General features: G+C 58.4%; 1 protein-coding gene across 9 annotated transcripts in view; it reads left to right on the top strand.

Annotated features, from left to right (window-relative positions):
- Positions 1 to 17,293, top strand: part of MAD1L1 (mitotic arrest deficient 1 like 1) — a 243,216-nt gene that overhangs the window by 154,212 nt on the left and 71,711 nt on the right. For all 9 annotated transcript variants that reach the window (XR_005656530.1, XR_005656529.1, XM_039879516.1 and 6 more), the window contains one exon: positions 8,739 to 8,795. Coding sequence is in view for 7 of the 9 variants with exons in the window: in XM_039879516.1 (XP_039735450.1) it covers positions 8,739 to 8,795 (57 nt within the window). In the remaining 2 variants the exon portion in view is untranslated. The remainder of the gene's footprint in view (positions 1 to 8,738; positions 8,796 to 17,293) is intronic.

The following is a 17,293-nucleotide window of genomic DNA, read 5'->3' as shown; positions in this document are numbered from 1 at the left end:
AGGGGGTCACAGGAAGGAGAAGTAGGGCTTCAGCCGCCTCTTTCACCTCACAAGATCCCCCCCCCCGCCAGCCTCCTTCCATAACTGGCCTTTGTTTGAACCCAGCTGGAAATAGGCCATACTCTCCTCCTTCCCCTTCCCCCCCGCCTCCTCTCCGCTCCTCCTCCTCTTCCTGCCCCCATGCTCCCCTCCCTCACACTCTTCTCGGCCCTCCTTCCTGCTCTTTTCTCTTCTCCATCTTCCCCCAGGTCATCTGCTGCCCTGATGGGTGCCAGGCATTGCTGTACACGGGCCCCATGCTTGGTGAGGCCTCCCCAGGTCCTGGGCGCTCCCAGCCCAACGAGGAGTCAGTGGGAAAGGGGCAGCCGCACGGCAAGGCTCAGTGCCGTTTGCCCAGGCCCAGGTGCTTGGCTGGGGAGAAGCTGCTTCCACAGGTGGGCTGGCCCATCTCATGGCGGGGCACAGGTGAGGATGAGGGGTCCTGGGAAGGCTAGGGTGGCAGTGCAGGCCCTGCCCTGTGCAGGGTTCCTACAACAGAAGGACCAACAAGGCCGGTCACGCACTGCCGCTGCTGGAGGCTGCACGTGGGTTAGGACAGAGAGTGGTTTGCGGAACTGTGTGGGGCTTTTAGCTTTTCGAGACCTTTGCTCTTGGTCACTTGCGGTGACGAACGTTATCCTCCCAGAGAGGTTGGGTCTCTCTTGGCTGTCACGCTGTCTACTCAGGGCAGCTGGAACAACAGCAGCCTCATCCTTGGCCGGAACCAGGGGTCTCTCCCAGATGCGTGAAAACGTCACAGAAGTGGCATGCACAGGGACACACGCAGCACAAGGCTCTTTGGTCTGTAGAGGGGCCTCTAAGTGTGGGTTTGGAGCAGGTGGGAAGAAGGGGCACAGGAAGCACCCACCTTGTCTCTGAGCATCACAGATGACGGGCATCAGCCGCATGAGACTCGGCTCCCCGGGCACACCCTGCGTTTGACGTCACCACCGTGCTCACGTGGGCTCTTGGGCTCCAGGAGCCCCTTGGGAAGTGCAGCTGTTAAAGGCCCGTGTCCCCGTGCAGACCCACTCTCTTGCCCACAGCTGGGGCCTGGGAGAGGCATCGTGTGCTCCTTCTGCTCTGGGGCCACCTCGGGAGGAGGCTGAGTTAGGGAGAACGGGTGCCCCCGCTCCCCGGTCTCAGGCCACTTGCTCAAGGGCAGGGACTGTCTCCCTTTGGCACCCGAGGAGGCTGAGTCCCCAACGGAGGAGGGCGGAGTGGAGGTTGCTTTCTGACTCTGCTGCAGCACAATACCATCTCCCCACGTGTCCCTGGGACACCGGTTGTGTCAGCTGGGCAGGGGGCTGCACTCCAGGAGCTGCCCTGAACCCTTCTCTCCCAGGCCCTGGCGCTGCCCCGCCCACCAGGCCAGGGGCTGTGGCCTCAGCTGTACCTTCCCGTGCCAGGGGGCCCCTTAACGGGCAGGGAGGCCTCTGCCCAGACCTGTGGGCAGCCCTGGGAGGGGAACACAGCCGGCTGGGGTGTGGGCGCTCACAGCCTTGTGCAGCTGTTGTCCAGCGTTGGTCCAGTCCCGTAGCCCCAAGGGAGGGAACAGCCTTTGTCCTCACTCTCCAGGTCACACCAGCCACACGCTGTACCCCAGACCGTGCAAGCTGTGGGCCTGGTGCCCTCCAGGCTTTGGGTGGGGGGCGGTTCTTCCTGTTTCATTAAGAACTTTTACGTGTCAGTCTGAGAACTGCCCACACTCGAGAGTTGAAAAGCTGCTTCGAGCCGCCGGTCAGAAGTTCCTTAGTCGAGCATCGTAGTTGCTCAGCTAAGTTGACACACGGTGGAAAGCTGTGTCACTTGACAGATGTGTCATGGCAGGTCCTGTAGTGCGTCCCAGACGCCTCAGCCATCACTCATGCCGAGCACCGTTTGGGGATGCATAGGCGCAGGGCCAGCAGAAGAGCACCAGTCGCTCCCCGGTGGCCCTTTGTTCAGCTGTCATGCAGAGCCGCCGGGCCCACGAGGTGCATGCCGGGGAAGCGCCCGCGCCCCCCACCCCGGTCTGGTCCCCGAGCCTGGGAACCAGCTTCTGGACCCGCCCGCTGCCTGCTGTGGCGCTGGCCTGGAAGGCCGGTCCGGGGCGCAGAGGGAGGAGATGTCATTGGCCCCGTGGGCACTCAGGGCGTGCTGGCGGATGTGGCACACTGGCTTCTCTTCCCTCCGCTTCCAGAACCCTTCCCTTTCCTTCCGCGTTTCCTCTCTGTTCTGTCCTCATGGCTGTGCGTTCGTCTCTCCCCTCACCCGTCTCTGCCCCTCTGTCCTCCGTGGCCTCTCTCCAGCCATCCCTCCCGCCCAGGCTCCAGTTCCTTCTCACGCAGGGTCAGCAGGCTTCGTCTCTAAGGAGCCAGGCAGTAAGTGCTGTGGTCTGGGTCCCATGCACCCCGCTCTGGAAAGCAGCCGGGGGCCATCTGGACCGGTGGGTGTGGCTGTGCACCAGTGAAACTATGGACAAAACAGGTGGGGGCTGGGTTTGGGTGCAGGCTCCAGGCGTGGGACCACGTCCCAGCCCCTCTCTTCCTAGGACCCTGCTGCGTGGCGTGACAGCCGCCATGGTGGCCCAGAGCCTGGCCTCGCCCCTAAGCGCTACTGCAGGGGCCTGCCTGTCCCCCGATGGCAGAAGGCTGGGAGCCACACATGGCACAGGGAGCTGGGAAAGCTCGCCCAGCTCTCCGGAGCCAGCACATCTCAGGGCCTCATCCGTCAGCTCTGACGTGGAGCATGTTTTGATCCCCACAGAAACGTTTTAGCAGCGCGAAGTGGAGGTGTTGAGCTGGGAGCGTCCCAGTGGCCCGCCTCAGTGAAGTCTGCACGGTTCCGCGTGGGTTTTATTTATTCCACTTAATAAAGCGGCTGCAGAAGTTGGTAGCATATGTCTCGAGCCCTCCTCTGCCGACAGGGCTGTAAATATGCAGCGCGTGCCACCTCGATTCAGCATCTCAGCCCCATTTGTTCTTCCAGTTTATTCAATTAAAGCAGATTACGGGGCTGCTGGCTGCGCGGAGGTCCGTGCAAAGTCCCGGTTTCAGACTGCAGCGGGTCTGAAACGACTCCCGCCTCCGCAGCTGAGGAGAAGCGGGCTGACCGCGCGGCCGGTCCGTCTCCCTCTCCTCCCCGAGCAGCTGCGCGGGCGCAGGCGGCCACGTGCCCTCCCGCCCTCGCAGAGCCCCGCGTCGGAGCGGGCTTCGCCGGGTCCGGGCTCTCTCTTATGTACTCGCGGATGTATTCATGTACTTGCGTTAAGGGGCTTGAGATGACCCCCCGGTAAAAAGCACCCGCAAAACAGAGTGCGCCATTGGAGGCGCGGGATGATGCTCCACGCCCTGGAGGCGGGGTCGGGAGGGCGTGGCCTTGGGCTCCCCAAGGCGTGCGGCTGTCTCAGCCTGCAGGCGGGGAGGCCGGAGGGAGGTGGGCCGGTGGCTGCGCTCAGCACCGGGTGACAGCGCCGGCTCCTGCCCCGGGGCAGAGTCGAGAGACTGGCCAGAGGTCTTTATCCAACATGCCTGTCAGCAGGAAGCAGTGGTTTCCAGTCGCTGAGCTGTCGCACTGTGCCATAGTCTTTCCCTATGTTTTTTGTAGATGAATATGAAAGTTTTTTATTTCTTAATTTCATAAAGATATGCATTGTTCAAACAAAAATAATAACTATATTGTGACGTAACATACGCAAAGTAAAATACATGACGATACCACGAAGGCCCAGGGAGTAGAAATACTGTCGTAAACTTGTCATTGCATTAGCAGCAACATTAGCTGATGGTGGCCTTGGAAAGGCGAAGATGTACATTGTAAATGTGAGAGCAACTAAGAAAATTTTAAGAGAAGTGATATAACTAATAAGTGAAACGTAGAGACAAAAATAAAATTATTTTTATTTTTTTATTGAAAAAAATCTTTTTTTGTGTGGTGACACTAGTTAATGAAATCCAGCAAGTATCAGGTGTACAATTTAACAGTATCCCTGCTTTTTATTTGTTTACATCTCACGAAGACTTTGTAGAAGGAGTAAACGATGTGCTTACAGGCGAGGTCATTCAGGCTGGCAGAGACCCAGCTGTCTCCCAGCTTTACGGAGTTGCACTTGACAGATCCAGACTGTGGGTTCGAAGTGTGCGACGGGGTGTTCTCCTGTGCACACGCACAGGGACGTGATCAGCACCGCCCAGCAGAGTGGACGTCCATACCCTACGCAGTGTGGAAGCTCATCTTTCTATTTTTTGAGGGGGGTGGTGGCTGGTGAGGACACTTAAGGTCCGCTCCTGACCAGAGGTCTGCTGTGCGCCGCATCGCAGTTGGCCCCAGTCGCCATGCTGTGCGGTCGGTCCCCGGGCCTCGTGCACCTTCTGGGGAGGGAGGTGTCTGCTTTGCCTAACATCTTCCTGTTTCTCTCACCCACCCACCCCGCCCTGGCGACCACCACTCCACTCTCCATTTCTGAGTTCAACTCTTCTAGGTTTTTAGATGTAAGTGGTATCGTGTGGTGTTTTCCTTTCTGTGTCTGGCTTATTTCACGTAGCACAGTGCCCTCCAGGTTCATCCACACTGTTGCAAATGACAGCATCTGCTTTTTTAAGGCTCAGTCATATTCTGTCACACAGGCGTATCACATCTTCTTCATCCCTTTGCCATTGACAGGCACACAGGTTGTTTACATATTTCGGCCTTTGTGAATAATGCTGCAGTGAGCAGGGGAGTGTAGATAGTTCTTCAAGATAGCGATTTATTTCCTTTGGATATATTCCCGGAAGTGGGATTGTTGGATTACCTGGATCCTAGTTCTATTTTTCGTGTTTTGAGGAGCCTCTGTGCTGGTTCCCATGATGGCTGAACCAATTTCCAGTCCCCGCAGTGTGCACAATGCACCCTTACCAACTCTGCCCTGTTGTCTTCTCGAGCGTGCCCATCCTAACCAGCACGAGGGGGAGCCTTGTTGCAGCCTGATTGGCATCTCCCTGGTGTCCGTGGTGCTGACCGCCTTTCCTGTTCCTGTCAGCCACTTGTATCTTCTTTGGGAAAGTCTCTCTTTCGATCCTTTGCCCGTTGTTTAATTGGGCACTTGTTATTTTGCTATCGAGTTGTAAGAGTTCCATATGTATGATATTAACTCCTCATCCAGTATATGTTTTGCAAATATCTTCTTTCATTCTGTATTTTTTCCCATTGCCTTTCATTCTGTTGATGGTTTCCTCTGCTGTGCAGAGGCTTTTCAGTTTGATGTGGTCCCACGTGTTTATTTTTGCTCTTGTTGCCTGTGCTTTCAGTGCCAAATCCAAAGGATCATCACCAGGGCGCATGTTAAGGAGCTTGTCCCCTGTCTGTCTTCTTCTGAGAGTTTCATGGTTCCAACCTTTAATCTGTTTTGAGTTGCCCGTTGTGCATGGTGTGAGGTAGGGGCCCAGTTGCACCCTCCTGTGGCTGTCCAGTCTTCCCAGCACCATGTGCAGCAGAGACTCTTTCCCCGTCATGCGTACCCTTGGTGCCCTTGTCAAGGGTCGGGTGCCTGTATGTGCATGGGTTTATTTCTAGGCTCTGGATTCTGTTACATCTATCTATGTGTCTGTTTTGATGCCAGTAGTACCATACTGTTTTGATAACTACGTCTTTGTATTATGATTTGAAATTGGGAAGTACGATGCCTCCAGCTTAGTTCTTCTCGCTCAAGATTCCTGTAGCTATTTGGGGTATTTTGTGTTTCTTTACAAATTTTAGGATAGTTTTTTCTATTTCTGTCAAAAATGCCATTGGAATTTTGGTAGAGATTGCATTGAATCTGCATTTCGCTTTGGGTAATGTGAACATTTTAACAATATTACTTTTTCCAATCCATGAACATGGGATATCTTTCCACTTATTTGTGTTTTCCTTAGTGTCTGTTATCAATGTCTTACAGTTTTAGGGTACGAGTCTTTTACCTCCTTGGTTAAATGTAAGCCTAAGTATTTTATTTTTTTCAATGCTATCATAAATGGGATTGGTTTATTTCTTTTTCAATTAAGTTCATTGTTACGTATAGAAATGCAACTTACTTTTGTAATTTAGGTTTTTATTCTGCAACTTTTCTGGATTTATTTATTAGTCCTAACAATTTTCTGATGGAGTTTTGTTTTCTGTGTATAAGATTGTGCAAACAGGTAATTTTACTTTTTCCTTTCATGTTTGGCTGCCTTTTATTTCTTTTTCTTGCCTGAATGCCCCAGCTAGGACTTCCAGTACTGTGTCGTGTGGAAATGGTGACAGCGAGCATCCGTGTCTTGTTCCAGATTTTAGAAGAAAGGCTTTTAGTTTTTTACCATTGAGTGTGATAGTAGCTGTTTTATTATGGTTTTTCTTATATTGAAGTATATCCCTTTGGTACCTAATTAATTTTTATTATGAAATGATGTCGAATTTTGTGAAATGTTTTTTCTGCATCTGCTAAGTTGATGGTATGATATTTAGCCTTCATTCTATCGATGTGGTGAATCACACTGATTGATTTGCAAATGTTGAACCATCCCTGGAATAGATCTCACTGGGTCATGGTGTGTGATCCCTTTAATGTACTGCTGAATTTGGTTTGCTCATTTCTGTTGAGAATTTTGGCATCTGTGTTCATCGGGGACATTGGCCTGTGATTTTCTTTTCTTTGTGGCATCCTTGTTTGTCTTTGGCCTTGTAAAATGGGTTCGAAAGTGTTCCTTTCTCTTCAATGTTTGGAGTAATTGAGAATGATTGTTATTAGTTTTCCTTTAAATGTTTGGTAAAATTTACTCTGAAGCCTTCTGGTTCTGGGCCTTTCTTTTTGGGGAGGTTCTTTATTGCTGATTCGGGCTCCTCCTCACTCCTTATTGGTCTGTTCAGATTTCCCATTTTTCTCCTGGTTTTTTCTTGGGAGGTTGTATGTTTCTAGGAGTTCATCCATTTCTTCCAGGTTGTCCAGCTTGTTGGCGTGTGGTTGTTCACACGGTCTCTTGTGCATCCCTGTGTTTCTGTGGTATAGGTGTAAGGTCTCCTCTCTCGTTTCTGATTTTATTTGTTCGAGTGTTCTCTCTCTTTTCCTTAGTCTAGCTAAAGGTTTGTCAGTTTCAGCTTTTCAAAAGCCCAGCTCTTAGTTCCTTTGACCTTTCTGTCCTCGACCACGGGTGGTTGTCTGAATCAGTTCCCCGTGGGGCGTGACAGCTGGCACTGCTCTGCCACCTTACTGACGTCCCTCATCCAGTCCTCCATTCCAGGCCGCACGCTGCAACACGCAGGCTTTGGGATGGTCTCTGGTGGTCTGGCTTCAAATTAAAGTCCTCCAGTGGTGGTTCTCAGGCTCTGTGCGCACTCCAGTCTCCCGCAGGGCCTGTGCGAGCGCACGTCTGCCAGGTCCCCCTCCCTGGGGGTTCTGACTCGGTGGGTGGGGGCGCGGGTCTGAAACGTCCACTGGTCACAAGTTCCCAGACAATGCTGCAGCTGTGGACCCGGCAGGCTGGATGCCTCCATCCTGACAGGATGCACTGGAGCCACGGTCCCCGTCAGCCCCAGGCATGAGCTGCCTGCTTGTTGGTGTGTCAGTGTGTCCTGCAGCTCATCTTCTGGCTGCCGTCCACGTGTGCGTGTGGGTGGGGGTGGATCCTTGCTGCTCCTTGGGAATCACTGCCAGACAGAAACCAGTAGTGGGTCTGGGTGCTGCCATTTGGAAGGGCCCAGTGGTGTCTGGCTGGCGTGCTGTCCTCCTTGTTCCTTACACTTTGTCACATGTGTGAAGTAGAACAGCAGGAGGCCTGAGGCTTCCATCTCGTTCTCTCCATGTGACCTGTGACCTCGGGACCTTCCCTGGGCTCCAGCCTCCCCACCGTAAGGTATAAGGGGACCGTGTTCAGTGCTCTGGGGTGCTCTCCAGCCCAGCCATCTAGGAGCTTTGCGCCTCCCCTGTCCCGGCCCAACCTGTGGGAGCCCGGCTCCTGCGCACTGGCCTGCGGTGGACCTGCCACAGAGCTGCTCGCCTCCGGATAAAAATAGCACCGTGGTCTCAGAGCAGCCCCCACCTGAGTGATGCTGAGGAGCAAGAGGAGTTTCCACGCATGGCCTGAGGCAGCCACACACACCATGCCTATGGTTTGGAGCCTGGATAGGGGTGCGTGAGCCACTGGGGCCTGAGCCCAGTGGACCCCCATTTTGGGGTGCTGCCTGTCGCGTGGTGGCCGCCGTGGAGACATGACATGAAGCTGACTTGCCTGGGCAGAGCACGGCAGCCCCCGATCTCCACCCGGTCTGGGGGACAGCGAGGGCCCTGTGACGGCAGGAGCTGAGCCTGGTGACATGGGTGGGCAGAACCTTCCCTGTACCTCATGGGTGGTGGGTGGGCCACCTCTCTGCCTGGGGGCCAGTGCCCATACAGGGTGGGCAGGGGCTAGGCCTCAGGGATTTTCCTGGGTGCTGGCCCTAATCGCTTCCTCCAGAACGAGGCGCATTGAACCAGCCCCCATTAGCGTCCCTAACCCCCTCCAAGTTGCCTTCCAGCAGCAAGTGTGGGGAGAGACTTGGCGAGAGCATCATGCTTCCCATCTGCTCCTCAGCCCCCTTCTCTAAAGAATGGGGATTTGGGGTTTCCCTCAGCTGCCAGCTCCTGCTTTTCAGCCCCCCTCCCTCCCACAGTCCCCAGAGGCGATGGGGGGGCGGGGGCAAGCAGCAAGCCCACTAACCCCACTTTCTGTCTTGTCTTAAAGGCTCAGCTGTCGCAGGCGCTGGAGGAGCTGGGAGTCCAGAAGCAGAGAGCAGACATGGTGAGTCCCTGAGACGCCTACCAGTGTCTCTGTGGCCAGAGGGGATCCGGGCCTGGGCGCCTCAGATCCAGGCAGAAGCCCCGTCCCCATCGTGACTTCGCCTGCAGGCGCAGCGTGTGTGCCCTGACAGCCGTGGTCCTTGTCATCAGAAGCTGGAAACGGCATGGGGTTTGGGGCCGAGTCCTGGCTCCCCAGGCAGATTTGCTGTCTTGCTGCGAGGTGGGGACAGCAACATGCTGACTGCCCAAAGTCATAACCTGCCCCACATGGGCCGGTGTCGTTCTCAGGTCGTCACCCATCCTGAGCCGGGGTGCGTCCAGCCCGCGTGTCTCTGCACTTGTGCAGGTCCCCTCTCGGGCCCGCTCCTCAGGCCTGCGGTGCGGGCTGGGACGCTGCAGCGTGCGGAGCGCCTGACCACCATGTGGGGGACAGACAGCCGCTTTTGGAGCACCTTTGTCCTGTGCAGACTGTGCAGCCTGCGGTCTCTGAGGGCAGAAAGGCCGTAGAGAATGTTTGAAGTGCCCTCAGGCTGCTCTGCCACAGGCCATGTGCCGGCCAGTCGAGGGTACCAGGCGAGGCTGTGGCGTTCGGACGGGCTCCGGGATCTGCACCCTGGGCCAGAGCTCGCGTTTCGGTGTCACCGCGTGTCGATCCCCTGACCCTGAGCCGGTCGTTGGGCCTTTGCCTGCAAAGTAGGCACGACCTCCAGGTTGAAGTGACACGTCCTTGAATTTGCTTTCTCCACTGTCAGCCGTCCTCAGCCTGTGGTTGTGTCCTTGCTGTCACCCCTGCTGTGGGCCCTTACTGGAGGGCGGGGCTGGATAGACCTGAAATCAGCCCTCTCATAAGATGGGGACGTGGAGGGGCGGGAACAGAGCCCCGGCTGAGGCCCAGGCACCATCCCCTGGGAGTCCAGGTTCGATTCAGAGCCCCTGTGGGTGGGGGGCAGGGGCCCGCTGGGACCTGGCAAGCACGGTCAGACTGGAGACAGATGCAGATCGTGTAGCGAGAATCGCAGCGAGGGGTCGGGGTGGCGTCAGGGTCACGGGCGGGATGAGGAGGTCGGGAATGCAGGTTTGGACGGGGAGCTGGGTGTCTGAGTCAGGCAGATACTGGCGTGGGGTCTGGAGCCCCGGAGTCAAGGCCAGCGGAGCATCGGGTGCCCCTGGTCCTCGGAGTCAAGCAGGTGCCAGGGAGGCAGTGCTGAGGCTGGAGCTCCGTCAGCTGCGCCAGCACCCCGACGTGGGCCAGGAATCCCGGACCCCAGGGAGGCCAGTGCTGCCCACAGGGACCGCGAGTCACGCACGGTGACGGGAGCTGTGAGAGGAGCCGAGCGTGGCCCGTGGGCCGGTGACAGGGTCTCGTGGGGGGGCAGGCAGCGGGGCACCATTTACTCCTCCTGGCGACTCCGACGTCGGCCTGGTGGGCCCTGCGCCCTGAGCGGCCCGGTGCGGCGGCCGCGGTGCTCTGCGCACAGCTGTGGGAACCGTGCCTTGTCCCCGTGGCGCTGACCCTGCGCAGGTGGCGGGAGCACAGGGCCGGGCTCCTCCCTGCTCGATCCTCGGCCGTGTCCTAAGCGCCGGGGGCGCAGCACACACAGGTGGGACGCCGGGGGTGCGCTGCACCGCGTCTTCCAGGCTCGCCTTGGACGTGGGCTGGAGCTGTCCCCGCCTTTGATCTCTGCCTTTGATGGTCTGATGTCCATCCCCTGTCACGTCGTTCATTTCGGGTCTCTCCTCCCTCCCGGTTACGGTGAAAACGAGAAGTGGCAATGCACGTGGGGAGCCTGTGACCTTCTGTTCTCTCTCCAAGCCTGTTGGGGGTGTCTTCTGAGCGCTGCCCCTCCCGCCCCCCAGGGAGATGAAGGCCAGGCCAGGCAGTCCTGGGTGGGGGCCTGGAGCCTGAGACGTCTGGATTCAGCTCCTCAGACATGGTTCCCAGCGAAACATGGCCGGTTCGGGGCAAGCCCTGCTCTGCTGCTAGCCCCTGAGTTGGAGGGGGGCGTTGGAGGGGACAGCGTCCCGGCTCGCTGTGAGTCTGGGGCAGCCGGCCTCAGCCCCATTCTGGTGACAGTGGCTGCCGACTCCGCCCTTTGCGCCTCCATGTGCGGGCTGGCCGGGCCCGTGCCGCCTCCCCTGACCCACAGCGCCCCGACCTGCCGATTTGTGGCCCAGCTTCAGTTCAGTGCTTAAGGAAGGAAAGGGAAAGGAAGGAGAGCTTGAACGTCTTCAGCTAATTACAGATGGCGAGACCTGGACAGGTCGACTTGCTGTTGTTAATTAGTAAAGCCATGCTAATTAGTAAGCATGAGCACAATTCATGCCTTTTCCTTTAATGCAACTCATATCACAAGGAGACACGTCCAGGCTATAGATGTGTCACTGACATACGTCCCCTAATTAGACACGGCCAGCGGCAGCTGGAGAAGCCAGCATTTTCCTGTAACTACAGGAAGTCCTCAGGGTGCGAGCACAGGCTTGTTTCCTGACTAAGCGACTCACGTGGCCCCGAACCTGTAATTAAGCCGGTCGTCCTCCTCCTCGGTCCCATTTTCCCTTAGTCGTTCACTGGTGTCCCCTCCTGGCCCCCCAGGAAGCCTCGCAGGGGGTCAGCCTGCGAAGGGTGAAGGGCAGTGGCCGACCAGGGAGGGGTGGACGGGCAGGGCGCGCAGACCGCGTCCTGTCGCCCTTCGTTCTCTGTCCCAGCTCTGACCGGGCGATGTGACGGTGGCTGTCGTGTCGAGGCCTGCGTGTGCTGGTCAGCTGTCCCGTCGTCCTGTCATCCTGTCACGGGGAGGCCGGCCCTCTCGAGGCCTGTCTCGCCTGAGGGCACGCGCCCTCCTGGGCCTGCTGTCCCCTTGGCCTCCCGCTGCCTCCGCTGTCACCCTAAAGCAGCAGCAGCGCCTGGTCTGGCTGCGAGAGGCAGACACAGACCCCGGGAGACGCTGTGCACCCCCGGGGGCCTCGCTTCCGCCATCGTGAGTGGCGGCGTGGGGGCCGGGAGCTCCTCGAAGGAGGAGCTAGCGTCGTGGTCTGAGTGTGCCGGCCGCCTGCCATCTGGCCATGGCCACTGCCTTCCCGTAAGCTACTGAGGGAGCCTTCTGGTTTTGTGACCGATGGCAGCTCGTGTCGCCTGGACCCATCCTACCCTGGGGCCGGGTGCCAGGCCAGAAGAGCCCCCGCCATGACTGGAGAGCTTCGTCCTCGGAGGGCACGTCGGTCAAGGCTCAGGGGAGGAGGCGACAGGGGACCGAGACGAGTGGGTTGCCCGGAGGCTGAGAATGTGGTTTTCTAGTCTAGAAAATAAGTTTCCAGTGGTGAAATTTCCGGCCCTCGATGTCAGCAGATACTTGGATCCGCCTCCGTGAAGGGGGAGAGACTGGAGAGACACTCCCGTGTGCCTGGGCCGGCGTCACACCGCTCAGGATACGGCGTGTGGCACCCGACACGGCGTGACCTTTTCCTTCCGGCGTTTTTGCAGATGTCCTCGTGTTGTTCTCTGAGTGAACTTGGAGTCCGCACGTCGGGGCTGGTGTCGCGATCCCGTTGGCCCTGCCTCGCTTCCGGGGGCCGCTGCGGAAGGGGCGCAGCGTGTTGGTTTTTCCCGGCCGCAGCTGCGTGCGTCTGCCTGCTCGGGCCTCCTCTGTCATCTTTCGCGCAGGGTGGCCACTGTCCCCTAGTGAGACTCGCCCGTGTCTTGTTAGGTTTATTGTAGGTGTTTTATCGTGTGTTACTTTTTCATCTGGCTGCTGGCTCTGCGTTTACCATGGGGCCCGGGGAAGGCGGTGGGAGGAGGTGGCACTTCAGACTTCAAAAGTGACCCCTCCAGTGGCCTCACTACCCAGGCTGGTGTGGAGCGAGAGTGGATCTAACAACCCCAAAACACGAGCTGGTTGATTTATCTTTAGAAATTATGAGCATAATCCCAGATGGGAAACCCAGCCCTGCAGCCTCCTGGCCTCTCCCAGCCCCGAGTGCTGACCTCACGTCACCCATATGTCCCGTGTCCCGGCCGTGGCCCTGTGTGGCACAGCTCCCGCTCAGCCTCCAGCTCTCCCCGTGCACCCAGGTGACCCTACTGCTTCATGGTCAGATCGCAGCGTCTTCCCCAGCCCCACCGGTGTCCCCCTCCATGTGTGTGGTCCTGCGTGTGTTCGTGCGGGCTGGCTCAGACGCGGTCCTGCCTTGTCGCTCAGCCCATTGCAGGGGCTCACAGCACCCCGGATTCCTTGGCAGCTGCTCTGCCACCTCTTCTGTGGCACAGCCTGGGCCCACTGCCGCCCTCAGGTGGGAGCTCGGCGGTCCCCGCGTGTCCCTGCCTGGACCGTTCCTGTGGCGGGAAGCCCAGAACCGGTGTTGCTCTGTGACCCACTGAGGAGCCCACTGCAGAGGAGCCTCAGGGACAGCCCCTTCTGCAGTGAAGCCTTTCAGGTTGTCACCACCCGGCACCACGGGGACATCAGGGATCCGGCGAGCCGCCGACAGCCTCTGCTCTGTATTCTCCTCCGGGGCTTCATGTGGCTTGTGACCCCCGGGCGAACAGCTCCCAGTCAGGCTGGTCAAGCCTCCAGGCTCCATTGGCAGCATGGCGCACACACCGCTCTCGGCACCCCGCCTCCCCACCCCCCGCCGCCTCAGAGCCAAGGCCCAGTTTGCTGCCGCATCCCTGTCACCGGCGGTCGGGCTGCCCTGGAGCCTCGCCAGCCCTAATGAGAACAACCCAGAGCTCTCCAGGAGCCTGTTCCCTGGGGGAGCACGCCGGGGATTTCGTTGGGGGCCCCTCCTTGGCCGACGGCTCACTGAGGGAAGGATAAGCCGGCCTTCTAGGATGAAGCGCGACCCGGATGCCCTCTCGGCTGCGCTGCTTTCTCTGAGGTGTCGGTAGGGGACCGGCTGTGCTCAGTGGGAGCTTCCTGGTGAGCCGTCAGGGCCGCTGTCTCCCCCAGGCCAGAGCGGCTCGCCAAGAAGAAGCCACTCGAGACCTTCTCAGTCATTTTGGCCAGGACTCCGGTTTTGACCCCGGCACCCTTCTCTGGGAGGCCGGAAGCGCCCGCACCCCTGGGATGCAAGCCCCGAAGGGCCGTGGCCTCGGCGCGACACGCCGTCGTCTGTGTTGCTCGGCACAGACCGGGCTCGGGCTGCGTGGACGGTCGAGGACTGGCTCGGGCGCCTGCACGTCCGTACTGCTCTCTGCTCAGCGGCCGCCCGGGGACCGGAATTGCTGTCGAGCAGGGGCATGTGTGCCACCCGCTGTCCCTGCTGTCACTGCCAGTGGGATCGGCGAGGCCCTGCGGTGCTGCCTGGGCCCCTCGGACGAGCCGCACTGCGTGTCCTCAGCTCGCAGTTCACACTGCACTGGCGAGCTGCCTCGTGACGACAGGGGTGGGCCCTTCAGAGGCCGGTCCTCCCGGAGTCGGGGTGCCCCTCCGCCTCTCCCTGAGTCCTGTCGTGTCGAGTAGGCCTTCCACCCACTCGGGTAGCCGTGTTCGCAGGCGGGTGTCTGTCCTCGCCGACGCTGGCGCAGATGGGGTCGTTTCCTGACGTCCTTTTCCATGCTTCGCTGCCGGGGCGGAGACGCGCTGCTGCTTCCCGCGGGTCGGTCTCCCACCCTGCAGCTCTGCCGAATTCGTTTACTCTTCAGCACTTAGGGTTTTCCGCACATTCGCAGCGTCACCTGCGAACACAGGTGTCCTTACCGCTCCCTTCCAGTTTGGATGCCTTTGATTTCTCGTTGCCTAGCGCCCGGGTGGGAGCCGCGTCCTGGTCTCGTTCCTGATCTGGGGGAAGCTCTCGGTCTTTCCGGGGAGCATGTCGTTCGCTGTGGGTGTTAGAAAGGCCTTTTGTCACACTGAGAAAGCTCCTTTCTAATCCTAGGTGGTTGAGTGTTTTTATCACGAAGGACGTTGGATTTTTGCCAAATGTTTTTTCTGCCGCAGTCGAGGCGGTCACGCCGTGTCCCCCTCGTTCCGGTAGTGAGGTGTTGCGTACTTGATGATTGCACGCTGAGCTGTCCCCGTGTTCCTGGTGTAGACCCCGCCTGGCCCGGTGTGTCAGCCCACGGACGCGCTGCCGGGTGCAGTTTGCTGGTGTCTCGTTGAGGATTTCGCAGCTACATTCACAAGGGTCGTTGGTCTCAGCTTTATTGTCTGGGATATTTAGTCTGGCTTTGGTTTCAGGAGTGCAGAAGCATTTCTTCCTCTTCGGTCTTTGGGAGGATTTGGGAAGGGGCAATGTTAACTCTCCTGTGAACGGCTGGTAGTGTCCACCGGTGAAGCCAGCTGGTCGTGGACACCTTGTTCCGGGGTTTTTAATTACGGGTCGAGTCTCCTTACTTGTGACAGGTCTGTTCAGATTTTCTGTTTCTTCTTGGGTCAGTTTTGGTGGTTCGTGTGTTTCTGGGAATTTGCCCATTTCGTCAGGCGGACAGTTCACAGCGTACCGCACAGTCCTTGTCACTCCCCGAGGGCCGGTCAGCAGCGATGTCCCCACGCGCGCGTCTCTCTCTCCCTGTGCTGGTCTTTGTCGCTTTGTCGCTCTGGGTTTGTCGCTTCGTCCATCTTGGTGGGGGGCTCCCTTTTTCCGGATTTAACGCCGTTCCGCCTGCGTGCTCGCTTGCGCCGTTTGCGGTGACAGGTTGTCTTCGTGCCTCGTGACGTGTCTGTCCTCTCCGATCGCTCCTAATGTGTTTCCTTTGTCACCGGTTTTGAGCACTCAGACCGCGCTGTGACTTCTTGTGCTTTTCCTTGCGTGTCTTGGGGTTTTTCATTTCTCAGCTCCGAGTCTACAGGTCGCGCCTCGTGGGAGGTCCTGCTAAGACATCAGCCAGCACATCGTGGACACGGCGCCGGTGCTCACTTCATTTTACACAGTTCTTTTCCCCTCCGCTTTAAATTTTGAATTGTTTCCATCCGTGTGTCCTTAAGCTTTCTGATGTTTTCTTTAGTTAATACCTAACCTTCCATAAAGGTGACCCATGTCTTTTTTTGTTTTGGGCTTTGTGGCGTCTATCTCTATAAATTTTATTTTGGTCTTTTTTCCTTCCATTTCTCCACTTAACTGTTGAAAGTATGGGATTCAGATACATTAGCTGTTTCGGGTTCCCCTCTGCTAGTCCTGACATCTGGCTGGCTGGATGCCAGATACTTTGCATCCTGTGAAGATTCTGAGCTTCCTTCGGGGCCCAGCGAAGCTGCTTGGGAATGTTTGCTTCTGTGGCGTGTTTACGACATGCTGGCTGCCCTGGAGCACTGCTCATTCTAGAGTGAAGTCTCGCCACTCCTGGGCCTACTGCCCTGACGCTGTACCCAAAGCCCTGTGTAACTGTGCGCACAGCAGAGCCGCCTGGCCGCTCATCTGCACGTGGCCGGCAGCTGCTTGTGCCCACGGCAGCGTGGGCCGTGCGGCTTGACACATGCAGTGTTTGCTGCCGGGCCTGCACGCCAGGAGCGTCCTGACTGCTGGCTAGGTGCCGCGTCGGCCACTGTTCCTGGGCTCAATCCATGCTGGGCACTGGCTCCGGCATCTGCGACCAGGGGAACCCCGAGCCCTGCCGCCCTTTGCTACGGCTCCTGAAAAGGGGGTTACCCCGGGAGCTGGTGGGAGGGTTCTGAAACCCAGGACCCACATCCCGGCTGGTACCCGCCTGCGCAGGCCCACACCGCAGCATTCCCCACTGCTTTCCACTGCCCCGTGCATCCACCGAAGCCCGGCCATCCCGTGCGCAAGCAGGTACCGTGACGGGCACCTTGGCTTTGTCCCAGCAGTTAAAGCGGGTTCCCAGGTGAACGGGCCCTGCTGGTGGCCACGGGAGCAGCTGCCCTCCCTGCAGTCTGCAGTCAGACCTGAGGCTGGAGAGGCCAGCCTGCTGGGTTTGCTTGCTGCGGGCACGCTGGGGATTGCGCCTCATAGTTCGAGAGAGCCGGCCCGAGACGGGGATGTCAGCGTGCGCCCGGGACTGATGGCGGTGGGCAGGGACGTCCGGGGCCACACAGAGAGGTGGCTTTCCGTGTGGGAGCAGGCCTCGCGCCCCGTCCTGTCCGTGTCGCGGCCGTGCCTGCCTGGCATGCCGCAGCCGCAGCCAGCCCCTCAGAGATCGTGTCGCTTTGCGGTCCGTTTTGCTAGGAGGTGACTTTGCTTCAGGGTGCGTTCTAGAAGGGGGTTCCATGGCACTGGGGCAGCGAGCAGGGTGTCTCCGAGGACACGGTCCAGTTGGTCTTTGGTCCCTTTGAGACCAGCTCCGCACAGATCGTCTCAGCGAGGTGTGGGTCAGGCGGGCGCAGACTGCAGCATGACGCCTCTCCAGCTGCCTCTGTCCCCCGGCCGGTAGCAGCACAGATCAGCGTGCACTGGCTAAAAGGGGCTGGGGCCAGGCGCTGCCTCTCGCTCCAGCTTGGCCTGGTTCTGGGGATCGAGAAGGGGTCCCTCAAGGGCACCCTAACCAACCCCCTACGACAGAGGAGAGGAGACAACTCAGTCACACTCAGCAAGTGTGTGTGTGTG

Source organism: Pteropus medius, unplaced genomic scaffold, assembly GCF_902729225.1.
Source record: "Pteropus medius unplaced genomic scaffold, Ma_sr-lr_union100, whole genome shotgun sequence".
In the NCBI taxonomy this organism is placed as follows: Eukaryota; Metazoa; Chordata; class Mammalia; order Chiroptera; family Pteropodidae; genus Pteropus; species Pteropus medius.
This window is presented reverse-complemented; position numbering and strand designations above follow the sequence as displayed.